Source organism: Scyliorhinus torazame, chromosome 12, assembly GCF_047496885.1.
Source record: "Scyliorhinus torazame isolate Kashiwa2021f chromosome 12, sScyTor2.1, whole genome shotgun sequence".
NCBI lineage: Eukaryota > Metazoa > Chordata > Chondrichthyes > Carcharhiniformes > Scyliorhinidae > Scyliorhinus > Scyliorhinus torazame.
Window position 1 is genome coordinate 41,564,902 of NC_092718.1, and position 23,620 is coordinate 41,588,521.

The following is a 23,620-nucleotide window of genomic DNA, read 5'->3' on the forward strand; positions in this document are numbered from 1 at the left end:
AGTGTGCAGGCCAAGAGCTTTCCCCTCAGTTAACCATGAAAATAGATATCCTGGGCATTACCACATTGTTGTTTGTGAGATGTTGCTCTGCACAAACATTTCCAAAATATATTGTGGCTGAAAAATGCTTTAGGATGGTCTTGATGGGTGTTATATAAATGTAAGGAACAATGTTGGTAACAAATACTACTGGTGTCAGCAGCGGAAATGAATATTTTGCATTGTACCTGGAATTAGGGAAAAATGCAATATTTTATATTTTCCTTTTTCTAAAATGTATTTGTTTTTCTGGAGCTTGTTCCTAGACTGCTTATCCTAATGCAGCTGATTCCTTGCACGAAGACGAGAGGGAAGGTGATGCCCTTAAGTGCCTTTGTTATGGACGCTTCCTGTTGCCCAGTATTATTTCACAGTCTGCAGGAAATTGATGACTAACAGAATCACATTTGTATCATCCTATGCTGCAGAGCATTGCACTTTTTCTCCCCAAATTCGCCACTGCACAAAATTGATATCAATATCCTCCAAGTTCTCTATTATCCTGACTTGGGAATGAATCATCATTCCTTCATTGTCACAGGATCAATATTCTTGAACTTCCTACCTAACAATGCTGGAGTTCCTTCACCATGCGGACTGCAGGGGTTCAAGGCAGCTCACCACCACTTTCTCATGGGCAATTAGGGAAAGGGAGAATACTGCATTTTCCAACAATGCCTACTTACTGTGAATGATATTTTAAAAATCAATTAAATAAAAAGAACTTGAGTATTGATGCACAGAATCTTGTGTGTGATAATGAAGCAAATTAAAATGGGGGTAAAGTTGCTGGGGACATAAATAGAATTTAATTCATGTAATTAACTTGGTGATATTTTCAATAACTGAGGGTGCAGAGATTTTAATTTTGAAATTGGGCCTGGAAATAAAAATAGAAGATCTTTTACCCTCACTTGATTATGCTTACCTACCCTACTCACTATAATATATGACTTTGTACATGAAAGGAAATTAATATGTGGCAAAATTGTTGGTAGTTCAGCCATCTGTTCATTTTTAGTGAAGCACAAGAAAAATCACTTGCAATACGCTGAGGAGTTTGTACATAATAATCGCTTATTGTCACAAGTAGGCTTCAATGAAGTTGCCGTGAAAAGCCCCTAGTCACCTCATTCGGACGCCTGTTCGGTGAGGCCGGTATGGGAATTGAACCCACACTGCTGCCTTGTTCTGCATTACAAGCCAGCTGTTTAGCCCACTGTGCTAAATCAGCCCCTTGCTAAATCAGCCCCAGTACATATGTTTAAATATAATTTTTACAGGGCTGTTTTGTTCAATTTTTCAGATGCAGAGAAGCACACAGATAATGACATCACCAAGTCCACTAGGCTCATCGGAGAGCAAGGTCCTTCCTTTGAACGTTCATGTTGTTGCGCAACACATGCAGTCAGTCAAACAGCAACAGAAGACTGTCCAGAATGTTCCTGCTAGTCCACATAATGATCGAACAAGACCTCGCTATCATCAAATCTTGCCTAAACCAGCCTCAACCAGCACGCTTACCCTTAGCTCCCCAACTACGGTACTTTTGGCCAGCAGTCCAATTAAAACTCTTGTTTCTGGAACACCCCACGCAAGCCCCCTGAATATGGTGAAGATGACAACAATATCTCTCCCTCCTAACACTGGTGCATCTCCCAAACCTACATCATCAACAAATAACAACACTGGGATAGCAGACAAATTGAAAACATTGAGAGTAGGTTCAACTTCTTGCCTTCCTGTTGCAGGATCCAAATCACGTAGTGCCACAACTACACCTACTGCTGAGGTTGTTAAATCTGAACATGAGGCAATATCAAGTGATGAAAAGCAGATTCAGTGCCAAGAGAATTCAAGTCACTTGAAGGATCCAAGAAGGGCAGTTGGTTCCTCTCCATGCGGACAGAAAATTAATAGTGAAGCTATCATGAAAGTGAAGATGTCAAATGGAAAAGCAGCAAATGAGAAGACAGCAAAAGTCTGTAATGGTCAGAAAACGGAAGGAAAAAAGACCAAAAACGAAGGCAAGTTTCTGCATAATGAAAATCTGGCCATTTCAATTGTGGGAAATAATCAAAATGCTTTTTCTGTTTCCTCCACTTCAAATTTCACTTGTACCAGCATTAATTCAAAATCCATTACTAATACTGCCAGGTCTCATAAAGACAATGGGATGTGCCCAAAAAGTCCAAGAAAACGCTCTCCCTCTAATTTTGCATTTGAACCACAGGTGCCTCCTGTGAAGAAAGCTATGCTTTTAGAACATACTGTCGGTAGTGCAGAACATCAGAAGGCCAGCCATGGCACTGCAGTAATGACATCTCCAAAACTATCTGCAGCTCTACCAGTAAAAAGTGAAAATGCACCAGCAGTGACTCAGGCACCCAGTAAAATTACTGTTAAACTGAATACAACGGGAATAACCCGCATATTAGCAAACCCTTCATCCGATATTGAAGTAGTAACCTTAGATTGTCCTCTGACTACTGATGAACAAACCTTTCAGGAAAACAAAACTACAGATTTAGAAATGAGTTCATTCAGTTTGCAAGGAAACACAAATACAAAGCTGACCACCAACCATACAGACCTGCAGCATATCAAAAAGAATCACCAGTGTTTTCCAACTACTGAAGGACATCAGGTTCTAAACGCTAACGTGATCGGGAATTCAGGAACCATTGATTTTCACGTGTATGATTGGGAGCCAGTACAATGTAATGGCTTGGATCAACAGTCTTATGATCAGCAAATGCAGGCTCAAAACCAGCTGCAGAGTTCTACTTCAGTTCAGCTGCAAGGCCTAAATCAAGCACAGTCATCAAACCAGTTAGTTCTGCAGGATAGTTTGATGGAGCTCACACCTTCAGGTACACAAAGCAATGAAAACTACTTTCAGTTTGATGAAGATCTCACACAGGACAGTATTGTCGAAGAATTAGTATTATTTGAAGAGCAAATGTCTATGAGTGGCTATGGAACTGGTTTGGGAATACCTACTCATAGCCATTCCGCAATAGGTCACGGTACATTGCTGTCATCTCATCAGGCTGGACAATTTTATCATCCAGTCCATAGCAGTGGCACTCCAACCCCAACTCCAACACCAACACCTACTCCGACACCCAATCCAACACCTACATCAGAAATGATTGGCTCTCAAACTTGTTCAAGTCCAAGTTCCAGAATGGCTCAAACAACGCCAGTAGATAGTGCACTTGGCAGCAGCAGACATACACCAGTCGGCACTCCTCATTCGAACTGTAGTAGTAGTGTGCCTCCAAGCCCTGTTGAATGCAGGAACCCATTTGCTTTTACTCCAATAAGCTCTAGCATGGCATACCAAGATACTAGTGTCATTTCCAGCAGCCCCGTTAAACCAATGCAGAGGCCTATGGCAACTCACCCAGACAAAACAAAAATTGAATGGATGAATAATGGATACAACACTGGAGTAGGCAACTCTGCAGTTTCTAGCAGTGGTGTTGGTATTCTTCCCAGTTATCAGGAACTGGCTGAGGACCACTTTAGAAAACCACATGCCTTTGCTGTTCCTGGACAAACGATGCAGTCATATCATAATACCATGCAGTTACAGTCTAGACATCATGATGCTCAGTTGGGGCGTTTGACTCCAGTTTCACCTGTACAACATCAGGTAACTTCTATGGCTAACGGCAGTAAGCAGGAGGGTTTTGCAGTTCCAGCACCTCTTGACAACAAAGGAATACATTCATTAATCAATAATTTTAGGTGTCGTAGTGTCAGTCCTGCTGTTCATCGTCAACGTAATCTTAGTGGAAGTACTCTAACTCCTGTGATGAACTTGCCAAGAACAAGTTTGGCATCTTTTGGAAACCTAGTGACACCTGAAATTCACAACACCTTTGCTAACAATATTTCAAATAACAGTGCCAACAGTATGGCTCAGCGAAGCCAATCTGTCCCTTTGTCTGTTATGATGCAAACTCCTTTCCCATCTTACCAGAAACAAACCAACACTAAGAAAATTACAAACGTGTTGTTAAGCAAACTTGATTCAGACGGTGATGATGCTGTCAGAGGTCTAGGAATAAACAACTTGCCCTCCAATTATACGGCAAGGATGAATCTTACTCAGATATTGGAGACAACATCTAGCTGTGCTAGTGCCAACCAGCAACCAATGATTAATTCAAGCTCTTCTGTCTTTGAATTCCAAAAGCCTAGTTACCTCTTAAAACACACCAATGATCAGTTAGGTTATATTTCTGAGGATAATCAAGCACAAACAGAAGCCAGAGAGCAGTCATTGGATTTCAACAATACAGTCAAAGACTTTCTGGCTGAAGACAGCCTACAACCAAGCCAGCAAATGGTTGGTCAAGCATCATCAGATCTAAATGTTGCCTCTGATTTCTCCAGTGATCTCAGGTTGTCCACTGAGCTTTCAGGCAGCATAAATGATTTGAGCACTTTAGATACAAATCTGCTGTTTGACCCAAGTAAGCAACAGGGACAAGATGTTGATGCTACACTGGAGGAATTGAATGATGAGGCAGTGTTCCAGCAAATCTGTAATGAGTCCATGAACTCCATGCAGTCTTCAGGTTTTGACTGGATGGAAAGTAAAGATCATCCTACAGTTGAAATGTTAGGTTAAATCAAAGAATACTGTTAAATATATAGCACACATTTAACTTTTGACACATCATATTTGGCCTAACAGATGTGCCTGCCTTAAGAGAAACATTTCTTCCTAAAACAAAAAGGTGTTACAGGAGAAAACTACCGTGCACATATAGGTTTCAATAATGTGACAATAATGCTTTCATTTTAGGTGCCAGTATTTGACAGCTTCCTATATGGTTTACTGCAAATATATGGATATGTTATCAATTTATGGAACTGGGTGAATTCATGAGCTAGGCTGTCTCGGGTAGGTCGCTGTAGCGAAATGTAAATGCAGCTAGAGCCTTTTTAAGATCAACAGTGGTGAGATAAAATCCTGCTCTGCTTAGATCAATTTATCTTGTATAGAATCACTTTCATTTATTGCCCTTTTAATTTTAATATCCAATACATGATTTAGTTGACTGCCTTTTCAGCCCAGGATCTCTTGAGATAAAATCCCAGGCCACTATCCTATATCACACTGACTTATTTTTAAATGCTAGCCATAGTGTGAAATACATTGGTTTGTAATGTGTTTTCGACTGAATTTTCCATAACTCTGTTGTAAGAGACATGCTGGTATCACAGTCACCCTTTGTTATTTTGTTCTCTGCATAATATTATTCATTGGAGGCACTTGGAAGTCAACATTATGTACGATAGATACATGAAGCAATTCTCCAGTGATATGAGTGGAAACCATGGGGTGCATTCCTCATTCATGATGTCATTCAAACACCTGATGTGGATTACAAAATTCCAGGTTGGCTGTAACATGTTTTAATCGATGAAATAATAGTGAGAAGTCTTTTAGTGGTAAAACTGGGCGGCGTGGACAAGTTGGGCCAAAGGGCCTGTTTTCATGCTGTAAATCTCTATGACTAAACTGCAGTAAGAGTGCAGATATTTGCCTGCCTTTTGGCACCTATAGAGTTAACGTGATAGTTACGCCAGATATGTTTCTTCAGTTGTCATCAATGTAATGTTTGTCTTTTAACATGGAACATTCGGCGCCTTGTCAATTTGGTGATTTACGCAAAATAGTATATTCATTAGGCGCTTTATCCTTTGTGAGCGTTTTTTTAATTGCACTAGTTAACTTGTTCTTGCTAAATTCCTCTGCAATATTTTAACAGGAGTGTTAACCCATTTATTTTAAGCAGGTAAGCAACTGTGTTCAACTAGTATAGACAGGAATTGAACATGAACCCATTAAGAAGAGCACTAAAATAGTGAATTAAACTCCTGTACCCTTACTTAAAGGCTGTATATTATATAGGAAAATCAATGGGTACCTCTAATTGCAAAAAAAAAATCAAAACTACTGCCATATTTCTTTGTTATATAAAGATTTGCTGTAATACATATTTTAAATAGAAATTCCTTCACCCAAAGTTTATTGTAATGCATTTTCCCTTTCTTTGGGGAAAGTGTTCAAAATGCCTGACAAGGTGGTACTTGATAAAGGTTTGGAATTTTTTGTGATAGCATCCAAAAGAGAAGTCATTGCTTTTTTTTCATCCCTGAATAAGCCACTAAAAGAACAGATGGCACTTGCCTTATGACAGAGGGATGTTGGTGAATAAACTCAAATAAACTTATCTCCTAAAACAAATTGATTTTAATTAGGCCTTAGTATAATTTGCATTCCCCCCCCCCCACCCCCAAAGAGTATAAAACTTTAATGAAATCAATGACAGCTTTCCTGATTGTTCAGCAAGTAAATGCTACATATAGTGCTATGAGGATGATTCTTTCAGAGAGCGCTGACTAATAAGGGACAAAATGCCGCCTGCTGATGTATGCTTTTAGGGGGTATGTGTTGAGGTTTGCTACATCTCTGCACCAGGTAGTGGAAAATCGACCAGGGATCTGGCAGTGGATTGTTATCATTGCCTTCTGAAAGTCCACATGAATAATTTAATATTTTCCCATAATCCCCATCTTATCTTAGTGTAGATGATTTGGCAACAACAATGAATTTAAACCTAAAATCTTTTGATTTGGAAAGTTCTATACCACATCTCGTAGTGTATTAATCCACTGAGCAACCACCAGAATTTGTAAATTTGAAAGCGAGGATTGCATTTGACTGATGTGTCCTACAGTTGAACAGCCCACCTGATTCCCATGGTCAGACCCGAAAGATGTTAATTTGTTTTACATAACCAGAGAGCTTCAGTGCATCATGGAACTGTAGGTACAAGTCACATTAAAGAGAAGTGGATAAGGGGGAGGGGAGCAGTGGATAAGGGGGAGGGGAGCAGTGGATAAGGGGGAGGGGAGCAATTGGGAAGATTTTTTAAAAATGCTATAATTTAGTGTGTATAAAATTTCTGTAATTTAATCCCACTGTTTAATTATTGCCCACAATTTGTTTAATAATGTATATTTCCTAATATATAGTTTATTGATCATCTGAATCAATCATTAAGTAATTTTAACAAATAGTCAACAAACTAATGGTAATTTTAAAAAAAATGTTTATTCAAAGTTTTTCCAACAAAAATTCTCAACCAATTAACCCCCCCCCCCCCCCCCCCCCCCCCCCCCCCGTAACAGAAAAGAAAAAGGGAAGGAACAGAGCATAACATAAACATATCAATCCAACATAATACAGATCTTGTACAATGGGTTCCTCCCGCACATATTGACTCTCCCATATGTTTATGCTTTTCCTTTTTCAAGTGCCCCTAGGAAAACCTTCTTCCCCGCCCACCCATATACCCCCCACCCCCGAAATAGACATCTTCTCCCCCCCCCCTCTCCCTCCCTGGGTTGCTGCTGCTCCTGACCGATCTCCTTCTAGCGCTCCACGAGATAGTCTAGGAACGGTTGCCACCGCCTGTAGAACCCCTGCGCAGACCCTCTCAAGGCAAACTTTATCCTCTCCGACTTGATGAACCCTGCCATGTCGTTTATCCAGGCTTCCACACTGGGGGACTTTGCGTCTTTCCATAATAGCAAGATCCTCCGCCGGGCTACCAGGGACGCAAAGGCCAGAATACCGGCCTCTTTCGCCTCCTGCACTCACGGCTCGTCCGCCACCCCAAATAGTGCCAGCCCCCAACTTGACTTGACCTGGACTTCCACCACCTTAGACATAGTCCTCGCGAAACCCCTCCAGAACCCTTCCAGTGCCGGGCACGACCAGAATATATGGACGTGATTCACCGGGCTTCCTGAGCACCTCCCACATCTGTCCTCCACCCCAAAGAACTTACTCCGCCTCGCCCCTGTCATATGCGCTCTGTGGATAATCTTAAACTGTATCAGGCTAAGCCTGGCACACGAGGAAGAGGAATTAACCCTACTCAGGGCTTCAGCCCACAGACCCTCTTCAATCTCCTCCCCCAACTCCTCCTCCCATTTGCCCTTCAGCTCCTCTACCGAAGCCGCCTCCTCTTCTTTCATCTTCTGATATATCGCCGAAACCTTGCCTTCTCCGACCCATACACCCGAAATCACCCTGTCCTGAATCCCCTGTGCCGGGAGCAACGGGAATTCCCTCACCTGCCGCCTCACAAACGCCCTCACCTGCATGTACCTGAACTCATTCCCCGGGGGTATCCCAAACTTCTCCTCCAGCGGCCCTAGGCTCACAAAGGTCCCATCTATAAACAGGTCCCCCATCCTTCTGATCCATGCCCGATGCCAGCTCTGAAACGCCCCGTCCATCCTTCCTGGGACAAACCAATGGTTATCTCTGATCGGGGACCACACCGAGGCTCCCATCTCACCCCTGTGTCGTCTCCACTGCCCCCAGATCCTTAGCGTTGCCGCCACCATCACCGGACTCATGGTGTACCTTGTCGGCGAGAGCGGCAGCGGTGCCATCACCAGCGCCCTCGGGCTCGTTCCTTTGCAGGACGCCATCTCCAACCTCTTCCATGCCGCCCCCTCTCCCTCTGTTACCCACTTACGGATCATCGCCACGTTGGCTGCCCAATAGTAGCCACCCAGATTCGGCAACGCCAGCCCTCCTCTGTCCCTACTACGCTCCAGAAAACCCCTCCTTACCCTCGGGGTCTTGTTTGCCCACACAAAGCCCATGATGCTCCTACCTACCCTTTTAAAAAAGGCCTTGGTAATCATAATAGGAAGGCACTGGAATACAAAAAGAAACCTCGGGAGGACCATCATTCTAATCGACTACCCTACCCGCTAGCGAGAGTGGCAACACATCCCATCGTTTAAACTAATGGTAATTTTAAAAGAATAAAAGTTTTATTTCCAAAATTTAAACCAAGAAATATTCCAGGAAAAGATGTGAATTTTGAAAAGTACTTGTAAAAATCCAATTTTGTCAGAACTCCAACTTTACTGAAATCAAATATTTGAGGAATGTAAATGCTATAGGGGAGACCTTGAGTGATTTGTAACAAATATCTGTGCAAATTTTAATTTACAGTAATGATCATTTTCACGATGTTACCAAGTTATGCTGTCAAGCTAGGACTTCATGAACCACCTGGAGTTATAATGTTTCCCATACCTTTCTGTAGCAAATGGTTTTTTTTTGGTGGGGGGGGGCAGGAAATGTTTTTATTTGAGTTTTATTGATTCTGCCTAACCCGTTTGTATTGTGATGAGGTGGTTACTCTGTACCCCTGTGACGTAGTGGATGATAGAAAACTTTGACCGTCTAATGTGTATAAATTGAAGAGACAAAGAAAATTATTTTCCATGTTAACTGTTCTAACTAAATGTAAGAATAAATAATAAATTGGATATAACTTGGCTCCTAGTCACAATTGAACCGTATGCATAAAATGTCTTTTAATTTGACATTGATGCACAAGCTAAAATTTTGGTTTTATGACTCCAAACATTTTCGAATATTTAAATAACGTTTTAAATCATTTTATAATTGTATAGACATTTTAAACTTGCATCTTAAATTTAGGGCACATGGAATTCAAAACATCTCTACAATAAGTGATGAGCGGTAAAACTAATGCCTATCAATGAATATTTTTGATAGAAAAATTTAGCCACCCAAGATTTATGCCAGTGGGTATAAAGAAATTCAATATTCAAAATAAAAATCAACTTCAAAACAAGGGCTTGTGTTGAATTCTATTTGAATGTTAGGTTGGATTCATGCCTGTGTGTGGCCACAAGATGGTGCTCTACTTTAATCCATTGTTAATTCAGTGTTCCTGTTCCAAGTGAAGCTATCTGAGCAATTGTTGACTTCTTTCTGATTTATAACAAATCTTCAAATGCAGCCGGTTATTTCAAAATCCTTACGTCAGAGCCTAAACTGAACCATGTCTGATTACCTAATGACCGGGAAATATTCAATACTTTATGAAGACAATCTGTAACACTGGAACATTTCTAGGTTTGCAGTGAAATTTACCTGTTTACCTGTCCAATTGCAGTTATAGTTAATATTATCATGAAATTAGATTTATTTTGGCCATTCATTTCCTTTCCCCCAATCTCATTTGAAGTGGCTGCATTGTGTTTGATGATGAAATAAAAGGTGTTCCTCCTTTTTTATAATTAATATTTTTCAAGCAGTAATTTAAAAACAATTGGTTCCTGTTCTATTTCAATTATTCTGATTATGCTGTGTTCGGTTGTCAATCATGAAAATTGTGACCATAGAGATCAGAAATAATGACTGGAGAAATGTGTCAACCTGGTAGGGCATTTCAAAATTAAATTATAGAAACTGGGAATTTTTTTTTGCAGGAATAGGTATATAGTACAGGAGTATTAACCACTTTTTTTCATAATATTTGGTGTGACTTGATAAATTGAATTTCTAATACTTTAACAAATATTTCTGTACAAAAGACCTGTTCATTTCTGTTGCTATAACCTCAACTCTGTACTTTGGAATCATGATTCAACAAAATCTATATTTAAACAATTGAAGTGAAAACCTTAGTGATTGAATTTTATAAATGATTACTTTTTTTCTCTTTCCTCTCATTGTGTATATCTTTGCCCGCCTCCGCCCCAGAAATCCTTCCATGACCAAAGAAGAAGGCAGCAAAGGTGGCATCATGTTTTTGCTTTCTTTGTCCAATAACAAGGTTGAGAACAAAGGACTTCAGAATTTGGGTGCAAATCCGCAGCATACTGCTCAGGAGTACAAATGCAGAATTTTAAATGTTTTTACGTTTTAACCAGCACGTTATTTTTCACTTTTTTTTCTGAAAGGAAAAGGTCTTGTCGATGTTACCTAATCTTTGCAATGATGGATTTGAACATAAAAGAGCAAAACTTAGATATTGACTTTGTATCTCTCACTGGATCAGCATTTCTTTCCTAATGGTATTTTCTGTTTCCTGTTTGTGAATTCTGCCTCAGCCTCTAGATTGCTTATCTTTCAATTGGTGTTATAGGCTGTGGACATCATAATTATTATTCATTACATTTATATCTCAACAGTAGCAGTTTTAGCTCTGCTATTTGTTTCATCCTAGCAGTTTTAGCTCTGCTATTTGTTTCATCCTAAGAATTGAAAGATCGATGGAGAAATATCCTATGAATGCATTAAACATTTGTATGCTAATCACAATAATTTTGAAGATTAAATTTCACTAATGCATACATGAAACCTAAACCTATAATTTACTATTGATGATGTATATGACAATTCCTTGACATTTTATCAGAATTATTGCCTTTTTTATTTTAAACCAGTTAATGCTTTGTTAAATAAGCTGACCAGAATGGCATAAAAATATATTCATGTATTTGTGCGCTAGCACTGCGCATGACCATTTCTCAGCTTGAATGTCATTAATCACTAATACAAACCAATCTATCAATAAATATATTTGTGATGTAAAAGAATATGATTGTTAACCAAGTTAAGGACAGAAATATCCAATAGAAGACGGTTTCCATAATTGTTCACACCTGAAGATGAGCATAGTTCTGGGATCTCATGAATCTGAACATAAACTGAAAAATCTTGGCTAGGGGATTAAAGAATTTCTAAAGGAATAGTGGCTTACAGGTCGTTCTGTCAATCTGTTTTTCTACATAGTTGATGCAGCAATCATTTCCATTCACTCATAGAAAGGAGCCTTCTGTATATCTTTTGACATTATCACTAACTAATTGAGAGAGAGTTGCCACCCCAGTGCAACTTTGGTCAAGACCTCATGATTGATAGTTCAGCACAGCTGATAAAATGTGGGAAAACTTGAGTTTGTTTTTACCTTGAAGTAACGCGGCAATTTGATTATTATCATTTTGGCTATGTTGAGAAGTTCATTTTTAATATTTTGGAGGAAACACCGTTTTATCCTAGTACAATGCAGTATGCGTTTCTGAAGTTGATATTTTGAAGTAATGGGCCAAATAGCCAGGAGCTGTCAGGTCCAATGCTTGAAATGACCAGTGCATTCTGTTAGAATTCAAATTGAGCTCAATCATTGCTAGCACGATAAAGGGAAAAATCCTTTATTTTGATTGAAGGTTAATCCAGTGGTTTGGGTTTTAACGGTAATACATTGTCTAGCTGGTTGAATGGAGGGATTGCATGCAGTACCAGACTCTCTCCTGTACCACAATGCTTGATTTTTATGTTTTTTAGAAGATATTTTAAAATGTTTTCTAGGAAAGTGTTACTGTATGTGTGTGTATTTAGCGAATGGATTAATTGGAAAAACTCATTAACCTATTAAAAACTTTTGGAATCTTAAATTCTAATTTTTTTATATCCGTTTTGTAATGGTAATTTTAGGATATTCCTTTTCTTCTAACGAGTACATTAGGCAGCACATTTACAAAAATTTAAAAAATCATTTTGGTAACCTGTCATAAGTTAGAGCCTTTCAGGTTAACTTGTGGCTGAGCGATTTCTACTGTGATTCATTGTTTCAGTAGCACCATCAATATTTTAATGCTTCATTGATGTCTGATTCAGTGTATTTGACATTTGTGGTCCAGTAGATCGGAGCTGGCCAATACAGTACAGTTGAATCAGTGTTGGAATTGAACACTGCATATTAGAAGAGTGCAGCAAAGGTTTCAGACATCTATTTGCACCTTAAGTATAATTGGAGATGTATTTTTAAATGTTCATATTCAATTCTGAATTCAGTGGACATTATGATTATCTTTTGCACTAGATGCTTAAAGGGAGTTTCTGGCCTGGCACATCTCTTAGGACAAATGATAATAGTCACAGGCAACAAAGCTTTCATTTGATAAGGTTTTAGGAAATGAGTCAACATATGAAAAATGAAATGTCATCTGCAAAATGACAGATCTTGATTGTTTTATGTAGCAATGTACATTGATCTCAATGAGATAATTGTTTTACTTGATTCTCTTGTATGAGAATATTAAAACAGGATGAAAATTTCAAGTTCAATTTGCTTCACCATGTTAATAAATGATCACAGGTGTGCATGTGTGTTGTTGGATTATATTGTACAGTGCTAGGTATATTCCTGTAACCACTTCTTGCGGAGATGAATCTGGTTCTTTAACGGCCAGGAATGCGCAGTTATACACATTACAAGTTATGTACCTTTTTGAAGTTTACTAATTCACCATAGATGCATTGTTGAATATGTTCAGTTTTCAATTTTGTTCAGTTGATTTTGAGAATTAGTATTTGGTAAAATATTGTAGAAGTTGTTCCTACAGTAATTTGCTATACATATATTTTTGCAAAGTAATTGCCGTTATGGATATAAGCTGATGAGAAGGAACTAGTTTCAGCAGTCAATGGCCATCAAGTGAACCTACAATAAATAGCACCCCCTCCCCACCCCAACTTCTTACTATGTCACAAGGTAATGCTTGCCTGTACCACAATTTTATTTAGAGTAGAATTTTTTTTTTAATGATGTTTGTCAATTGTACTGCTGGAAAGAAAATCAGTAGTGCAATAATGTTGGAATAGTATTTCAGCTTAGTTTTTTTTTCTTATCGAAAGTGCTCACGGATATTGTTGAAGTTTTGTAAATGGTTTCAAAACCAATAAAAAAAAATTTTGTACTACATTGTGGTCTGGATAGTATGTCCCCATTTATTGAGCTGTTCTTCCTATAAGGTAATCAAATGTCACATATCAAAGCTACTTCCAGTTCCAGCCATCATTCATCCTCACATGGAAAAATTCAGCAGAAGCACTGTTTGTACAAGGATTTCGTTATGGGCCTGAGATCTCTAGCTTCTAATGAAATAACACCCTTGCTTTTAATACCAATGGAATTGATGTCTTAATCATTTCAATGAAATGAAAATAAAACCAGAATAATAGTTTCAAAAGTTTAGAAGAATTAGGTTAACATACTTCTAGGTGTCTGGATCGTGGGTTTGGAAGGTGCTGCCTAAGGAACCTTGGTGAGTTACTGCACTGCATCTTGTAGATTGTACACACAGCTGCCACTGTTCATCGGTGATGGAAGGTTTGAATGTTTGTGGAAGGGGTAGGAATCAAGCAGCCTGCTTTGTCTTTGATGGTGTCGAGTTTCTTGAATGTTGGAGCTGCATTCATCCAGGCATCTGGAGGTTCCCTTCCAAGTCACTCACCACTCTGACTTGGAAGTATATCGTCATTCCTTCACTGTCGCTGGATCAAAATCCTCCCTAACAGCACAGCAGGTGTACCTACACCTTGAGGACTGCAGTGGTTCAAGAAAGCAACTCACCACCACCTTCTGAAGGGCAACTAGGGATGGGCAATAAATGCTGGCCTAACCAGCGATGCCAACATCCCAGAAATTTATTTTTTAAAAACACTGCATTTCGAGCTAGCAGAGTTGTTATCCTACAACTGAGTCCTATATGAAATGTGCTTGCCAGTCTTAATCTAGTGGAGCTGCATCACAACCCCGTCTTTGGCTTTGCTATCTCACTTCAAGTCCACAAAAATGAAATGGTTGAGAAAACATCATTAAGGCCATAATTTGAAGACCTAAGTCTATTCAAAACTTCCAATTATTTTTTTCAAGGACTGCCAAAAGATTCAATAGTCTGAAATAAATCATTATGCTTTTAATAAATGAAACACAGCTTGTGCATGAGGAATCAAGCTCCGCCACTTCAGAACGCCTTCTGAAAATGTGTGTACATTGTTAATTTTGCTACTGGAACATTTTAAAATGGAAAAAAGTTGACTCAATTCTTGGCTGATTATTTCCTAATAGCCAATAAATTTAAACAATGCCCATACACCCCTTCAGCGAATAGATCTTTTGTTTATTTTCAGCTATTCCATCTAAGGTGCCCAGAGTACATTGTGCCTCTTTCCCAACACTACCGACGTTTCTCAAAATAGTTGGAAAACAAATATTCTGCCATATACACTGCAAAGTGTTTGCATGCATAAATAAGCTTTTTAAGAATACATATTCATTTTGTAAAATAAGGTAATGGAACACACTGCAAAATCATGAGGAAGCAGTTCAAATACAGCGGATCACTTGCTTGTACCTGGTACAATTGTCAACCCTTCAGGATTGAATTGAAGATTACACTTCAAGCTTAATGTGAGCAACCTGGGAGAAAAAAAGTATAGAAGCATTAAAAGCAATGCTTTTTAAAATTATACATCCAACACTTATAATCATAAATATATTGGAGATGGGGGAAGAAAAACTGGGACAGTGGAGATTAAACCTTGATAAAGTTGGCCATCCTAGTGCTGAAATATAGCAATTTGCCACTTTCCAGATTATGTGATGTGAAATTCACCAATCTATTGACCTGGATCAGAGCCTAGACTACCTTTGGATATCTATGAAATTGGTTGTTCCAATGTTTGTCACTGCAATGGTGTATAAATGCTGGTTCTCCCTTAAATTTCTACTTGTCATATATGGTGCAGAAGGGGACCATTTGGCCCATCATGTCTGCACCGGCTCTCCAAGCGAGCACTTGTGGCTTAGTTCCATTCCCATGCCTTTTCCCTCTTACCTCTTCCCGTTGTTTCTATTGAAATAATCATCCAATGCCCTCTTGGATGCCTCAATTGAAACTGTCTCTACCACACATCCAGGCAGTGCATTATAGACCCAAACCACTCGTGTGAAAATGTTTTTTCTAATATTACGTTTGGTTCTTTTGCAAATCACTGTAAATCTGTGTCCTCTCATTCTTGATCTTTTTACGAGGGGAAACAGTTTCTCCATATCTACTCTGTCCAGCCCCCTCATGATTTTGAATATCTCTATCAAATCTCCTCTAAGCCTTCTTTCCAAGGAGAACAGTGGCAACCTCTTCAATCTATCCTCATAACTGAAGTTTCTCAACCCCGGAACCATTTTTATCAAGCTCTTCTGCACTCTCTCCAATACGTTCACATGCTTTCTATAGTGTGAAGACCAGAATTACATAATATTCCTATTAATAAAGCACTGAAGACTCTGATTTATTAATTGCTCTCTCCACCTGTCCTGCCACCTTCAATGGTCAATGCACATGGACACCCAGTTCCCTCCATTCCTGCACCCCTTTAAGAATTTTACCCTGTCTCCATGTTCTGACCAAAATGCATCACCCCATACTTCTCCGCATTGAACTTCATCTGCCATCGATCTGCTCACTCACCAACCTGTCTATGTCCTTTTGTAGTTCTACACTGCCCCCTTCACAGTTTACACAACTTACAAGTTTTGTATCACTTGAAAACTTTGAAACTGTCTACCTCACACTGAGATTTAGATCATATATTAGGAGAAGCAAGGGTCCCAATACCGATCTCTGGGGAACACCACTCCAAACCCTCCAGCGTTAAAAATATCCATTGCCTATTATGGGCGGCATGGTAGCACAGTGGGTAGCACTGTTGCTTCATAGCTCTGGGGTCCCAGGTTTGATTCCCGGCTTGGGTTTCTGTCTGTCTGGAGTCTGCACATTCTCCGTGTTTGTGTGGGTTTCCTCCAGGTGTTTTGGTTTCCTCCCACAAGACGTGCTGTTAGATAATGCGGACATTCTGAATTCGCCCTCTGTGTACCCGAACAGGTGCCGGAATGTGGCGACTAGGGGCTTTTCACAGTAACTTCATTGCAGAGTTAATGTAAGCCTACTTGTGACAATAAAGATTATTATTATTTCTGCTTCCTGTTATTCAGCCAATTCTGTATCCACGTGGCTACTGTCCCTTATATTCCATGAACTGTAACTTTTCTACAAGTCTGTTGTGTGGCACTGAATGCCTTCTGAAAGTCCAAATACACCACATCAGTAACATTACCCTCATCAACCCTTTCTGTTACCTCCTCAAAAAAACAGGAAGTTAGTTAAACACAATTTCCTTCACTGGCCAAACTTATTCTGTCTTTGAATCCTCTGGGACATCCTCTTTCTCCAGTACTGCAATGCTCTCTCCAACCAATAGCACCAACCTTCCCCTTTCCTATCTCTTCTGAAAACCTCGTACCAGGAATATGTAACACCCAGTCTTGCCCTTGCCACATCACATTTCCACATTGTAATCTGTGCCTATAACTCCCCAATCTTACTGTACTTTGTGCAATCACGTACTATTTTCTATACAAGTGCTTTCTGTCCCACCCAGTATTTTGTGCATCGTGGTATAATAATAATGATAATCTTTATTAGTGTCACAAGTAGGCTTACATTAACAGTGCAATGAAGTTACTGTGAAAATCCCCGAGTTGCCACACATCGGCGCCTGTTTGAGTACACAGGGAGAATTCAGAATGTCCAATTCACCTAACAAGCACGTCTTTCGGGACTTGTGGGAGGAAACCAGAGCACCCGGAGGACACCCACACAGACACAGGGAGAATATGCAGACTCCATACAGACAATGACCCAAGCCGGGAATCGAACCCAGGTCCTTGGCGCTATGAAGCAACAGCGTTAATCACTGTGATATTACACTCTGTAATATTTCCTTTTGGTTCTGAGTTAGTTTAAAGCTCCTGAACAGCACTAGAAAAATATCCCTCAAGGAGCTCTGTCTGTTGGCTGCAACCCATCCAATTTGTGCCATTGCCATTTCCCTCCAAGCCAGTCACAGGAACCTAATGACCTCTCTCCTGCACTACCTTTCCAGCCATGCATTTATCTGCCTTACCCTCCCATTTCTGTATTCACTTTAACATGACACTGGGCGTAATCCAAACATGACTACATTTCAGGTCCTGCTTGCAAATTTTCTGCCTAGCTTCCTAAATTCTGATTGCAGAACTCCATCCCCCTTCCTACCTAACTCATTGGTACCAATGTGAATCACAACCTCTGGCTGTTCATCCTCCCCCAGAAGAATGTACTGCAGTGGCTCTATGACATCCTTGACCCTGGCACCAGGGAGGCAACATACCAACTTGAAGTCTGGTCTACAACCACGGAAACGCCAGTCTATTCCCCAAATTAATGAATCCCCGATCACTATTTCTCTTCCCTTCTTCCTCCCATCTTGTACAACCGAGCCACTCGTGATGCCAGAAACCTGGCTCTGACTGCACTCCTCTGAGGAACCAGCACCCTCACCAGCTTACAAAACAGAAAATCGATTTTTGAGTGGGACCTCAGGGGACTTCTGCACTACCGTCTTAGTTCTCTTGGACAGCCTGGTGGTCCCCTATTCCCTTTCTGTCTCCAGGCCCCGAGGTTGTGGTGTGGCCACCACTCTGAACATGCTATCAATGTCGCTCTCAGCTTTGCGGATGAGCCACGATGACTCCAGCTGCCGCTCGAGCTCTTAAACCCCGAGCTCAAGTTTCTGAAGCTGGCAGTACTTTCTACATGTCTCGTTGTCTAGGACTCTGGTAGCATCAATGACTTTGCACATATTACAGAACCTGCATTCCATTTGACTGATCTGCTCTGCCACTGTCTCAACTTTACTTCTGTTGCATTAACTAGTCTATTTTGGATTACTTGTATTGCCCTATTTGGTCCTATCTTTCATATTCTGGACACTAGTTTTTCAAACATTGCACCTTACACTAAGCATTTAATGGCAAATCTACTTATCAGTTTCCTGTCTTGTTTCCACTGCTTCCTCACAGCAGCAGAAATATTCACCAAATAACTGACCCCTACTCTTGCAGCAGGCAGGACCACTTTCTGAAAATTGAAAAGTTAGAAAACAAACAAACAGTTATTTTCCTCTTTGCACCAAATTCTCACACTGCTCCAAATTCCCAAATATACTCACTCGGACTGTGTCTCCCTCAAGGGGGAGGTGGTGTCAGAGCCGGGGAGGATACATGAGGTGTTTAGGGGGTATTATGAGAAGCTGTACAGGGCTGGACCGGGTGGAGAAGAAGGGGATATGGGACGGTTTTTAGATGGGTTGGAGTTTCCAAAGTTGGAGGAAGAGAGGAGACAGGTTTTGGAGGAGCCACTGGAGCTGAACGAGGTGATTAACAGCATTCGGGGAATGAAGTTGGGGAAGGCTCCAGGGCTAGATGGCTTACCGGCGGAGTTTTATAAGGTGTTTGCGGCACAGTTGGCACCGCATTTGTTGGGATGTTTTGTGAAGTGTTGGAGAAGGGAGAGCTGCCAGAGACACTGACACAGGCATCGATCACGTTAATCCCGAAGAAGGGGAAGGATCCATTGCAGTGTGGGTCGTATAGGCCCATTTCTTTGCTGAATGCAGACGTGAACATGCTGGCTGTTAGTGGCGGGGAGGATGGAGAGATGTGTGCCTGGGGTGGTCGCTGAGGATCAAACGGGTTTTGTAAAGGGCAGACAGCTCTCTAGTAACATCAGGAGGCTGCTAAATATGGTTATGACCCCGTCAGTGGGACGGGTGCCGGAGGTTATTGTCTCTATGGATGTAGAGAAGGCTTTTGATCATTTGGAGAGAAGGTATTTATTTGAGATCCTGGGTAGGTTTGGGTTTGGCCCGAAGTTTGTGATGTTGGTGTGTTTGTTGTATGTAGCCTTGGTGGCAAGTGAAATGAGTTTTGGACTGTTGCTAACTTTTGGTTGGTTCAATTGGCTCTGTTTTATAACCTTTGCTCCAGAGTCACCAGGTATCTTTATGATACCGCCACGAGGTTCAAGTTCGAGTAATGATCAATAACTCAGTACACCAATTAGTAAGATTCAAATCAAAGCACATTTATTATACACAGTAAATCGCTACTCATGCATAAACTCTACTTTCTAAGCTATTTCTGTCACTAACAGGCCAATACTTAGTTTCGGACTGGCCCACCAGGTATGGGGAACAAATGGCCTTTCGTTCAGGTTCTGAGTCTGTGGGATTCAAAAGCTGGTATGGACTGGTAGCTAGGAGCGCCTATCTTGTAGCGAGCGTTGACTTGAAACTTACGTTCTTTGGAGGCAGCTGGACAGGTCACTGTCAAGGGTTGGTTCGCGTTGCTGAGTGACCCTGTCAAGAAGGAAGATTTGAACTTGGGGGCTTTGCTTTATAGTCTCCAGGGGCTTCTCACCTTTTGGGGCGGACCCCGTACCTGGTTTCAAGTGATTGGACTTCGTTCCAATCGCTTGGTTCGATTTCTCCAATACTGGAGCTGTTCCCTGATCGTTGGGCGGTCTAAAGTGTCTGTTAACCTCTTTTGTGTTGGCTCCTGCTGGCGCGAGGAGTTCCCGGGGATCGCTCATTACTATGTAGATGGCTGCTACGTTACTATGCAGATGGCTGCTTGTATCGATGCTGTCTGGGCTTTTGCAGAGTCTAATACACCGTAAACTTGCACCTGCTAGTTTTTGCTTTTGTTGGCTGAATTTCCCTTCAGCCTTTGCTGTTCTCCATTTTAAGTCGGGAAGTGGCCAACTCAGGTGGCTACACACCCTCCTTGTGATCCTAATGCGAAGCGTGAAGGATCACATAACTGCATTGTCTTCATTCTATGACCTGGCGAGCTCTCTTCTATGGCCTCTACACTGACCATAACTATGCAAGAAATTTTTAACTGACAATTCTAAGTGGCGCCATGTCAAAACAGGGACATGCTTCACAAAATAAGAAAAACGGTACCTCTAACTGTCCTTAATAAACTACACTCACTCAAACATTCAATCATACTAACTTCTTAAACAATACAAACAAAATCATAGCAGCATTATTCACATTTTTCCTAGCTTGGCAGTCAAGCTCAGGATTGTACAATCGCGCATGAAACCCATTTCTTTATTCACAAAAAGAACGCAACGAATGTTCTTTATTATAGATCGCGGGGGTCTGGTCATAACCGAAAATAGGGGATCTTATCCTATATACCGGGGTGCGAGCGTGGTAGGCTCTCCGTCGCCATTTCCTCAGACAAATAGTCTGCACGATGCAGCACAGTATCGCCAATACTAGTAGGGATTCTATTAAGTAGGACAGGGAGTACCAGGTTATAAACCTGTCACACCAAGATGGCGTGGTGTCGCTTGTGACTGGGCTCTGGGTACTATGGGGAAGTGAATCATTAACGGCTGGGGGGGTTGGGGTTCGCGTTCGCGCGCAACCAAATGTTCATTAGGGTGATGAGCAACACGGAGGATGTCCTCATGGTTCTTCTTTTCTCTTCTGTTCCTGGAGCTTCTGGAGTTCTGTGGGATCAAGCATAGTGTCTGTCACTACCTTGTTTTAATGAAATGAAAATCGCTTATTGTCACAAGTAGGCTTCAAATGAAGTTACTGTGAAAAGCCCCTAGTCGCCACATTCCGGCGCCTGTTCGGGGAGGCTGTTACGGGAATCGAACCGTGCTGCTGGCCTGCCTTGGTCGGCTTTCAAAGCCAGCGATTTAGCCCTGTGCTAATATCTCGTATGATAGCATGTCTGTCCTTTAGTGCCAATTACTCCCTTTATAAAAACCGAATTTCAGGACAAGAAACACTTAAAAATACTGAACCAGTGCGAGCCTTCTCGTAGGTTGTGCGATTTACCATCCAAATGTTTGAGGATGTAAATAGCATAGGGTTGGCAACCTAAGGGTCGCCTGAAACAAAACAAAACTTTTTGAACGAAAATTGCCGAAATGAGGTGCGTATGGGCCGCGACGGGTACGATTTGGATGGAATCCCCGGGTAGGACGGCGACCAATGCCGTGTGTTCTTACCTGAGCGTAGCTGACCAGAGGGGGGTCCTCAGGCAGGGCGGGTCCCAATGCCGTTTCTCCACTGCCTGAGCAACCGACAAGAACGGGCAAGAAATGTCATCGTGGGGGGTTGCCGTATTGGTTCTTCCTTCGAACCAGAAGGGCAGTTACGAACGGGGGTCTGGCAAGCTCTCGAGGTTTCTGCTGATGAGCGTGCTGACAAGTTCTCCGAGGTTTCGGCCGAAAAATAAGGCGTGGGGCCGTGGAAAAAATTTCCGATTTCACAAACAACATTTAACAATAACACTAACAAACAACATTAAACATGCTGCAGCTTCCATCAGAAAGGACACCGTTTTCTCCCAAGCGGTTCCTTTTTAAAACATCATCTGGACACCTCAGTTATCAGTTGCGAACAGGGTTGCAAAGGGGTTCTTGTTTTGGGCGTCAAACTCAAAGTCGTCATCTTCTCCTGGTGCCAAACTCTCGAGTGTATCAGGACGGATAGGGCTGCATGGTGTGATTTGGGATCACTCTCGCCATTCTGGACGAGTCTGTATTAGTTATCTCGGTGCCAAAAGGTGGTGTCTAGTTCTGTGGGGACGGAATCGGGGTCGGCATTGTAGGTCGGTGGTCGGTGGTGGGGTTTGGTTAGGAAAGTGATCATGAAGGGATCACTCAAATCGTGGTCAGATTCGCTGGGTGTGGGTCCTGTTGCATGGGGATAGTAGGGAGGCATGCTGTGGCTATTGTCCGAGTCACAGTCGCTGTTGCTGCTGCTGCAGTCTGTGGGCGTTCTGGGGCGGAGTCTAGAGTTTGGGGGTGGAGTCGGGGTTGAGTCCGTCGCTGGGCTGGACGTGTTGTAGGGTTACGTTGGCTGTGGGCGGGACGTGGTCTGCTGCGTCGAGCATGACGTGATGTGCGTGGTTAGACTGTGTTCCATATGCCTTCAGCTGGTTGAAAAGGAACCACGCTGTCTTTCCATTGGGATACTTTATTTTGTAGTCGGAAGGGCTGACTTTGTCCGCAATGGAGTACGGACCCGAATACTTAGGTGACAGGAAGGTGCTGGGGTTGTATACGGAGAGCATGACTTGCGGTCCTACACTGAACTCAGTCGCATGCACTGTCTTATCGAAACAGGCCTTGCTCTGTTTCTTTCTTGTGCCCAATTTCACGGCGGCTGCTAGCTGAGCCGTTTTAACATTCTGTACCAGTTGTTCTACTGCTTTCTCGTGTATGAGGGCCGTCACTTCGGGGCTGGTCAAATCTAATCCCAATAAAAATTCTGTGCCTTTCATGGGGCGTCCGGTCATGAGAGTGTGTGGGGTGTAACCTGTAGATGTTGAAACCGTATTTCGCAAAAACATCAGCGCAGAAGGGAGGACTGAATCCCAAGTGGTGTTGTTCTGTTGGACCATTTTTCTGAGGGTGGATTTTAGGGTCCGATTCATGCGCTCCACGATACCACTTGACTGGGGGTGGTATGCGATGTGGAATTTTTGGGTAATGCCAAATATCGTGAGGACATTCTTCATGACACGTCCCGTAAAATGGGAACCTTGGTCGGATTCAATGCTGCGGGGGAGTCCCCATCTCATAAAGATGTGGTGGGTTAGGATCTTGGCTGTGGTCTTTGCCGTGTTCATTCTGGATGGGAATGCCTCTACCCATATTGTAAATGTGTCTATCATCACGAGTACATACTTAGAACCATTCCTGCAAAGGGGCAATGGTCCTATAAAATCAATCTGGAGGTTAGTCCAGGGGCCATTAACGGTTCGGGTGTGACTAAGTTGAGCTTTCTTGGCGTATCTGTCCGGGTTGTTCTGGGCACAGATAAGGCAATTCTCAATGTAGTGCGTTACGTCTTCTTTTAAACTTGGCCACCAACAGAGCTGCCTGAGGTGGGCTGTAGTGGGATCAATTCCCTGATGTCCATGACCGTCATGGAACAAAAAAA

The 23,620-nt window shown here is 41.7% G+C and overlaps 1 protein-coding gene across 3 annotated transcripts in view; it reads left to right on the forward strand.

Annotated features, from left to right (window-relative positions):
* Window positions 1-13,677, forward strand: part of LOC140387531 (DNA-binding protein RFX7-like) — a 147,077-nt gene extending 133,400 nt beyond the window's left edge. For all 3 annotated transcript variants that reach the window (XM_072470751.1, XM_072470749.1, XM_072470750.1), the window contains one exon: window positions 1,346-13,677. In XM_072470751.1, coding sequence (XP_072326852.1) covers window positions 1,346-4,684 — 3,339 coding nt within the window. In that variant the 3' untranslated portion in view covers window positions 4,685-13,677. The remainder of the gene's footprint in view (window positions 1-1,345) is intronic.
* Window positions 13,678-23,620: the final 9,943 nt, after the last annotated feature.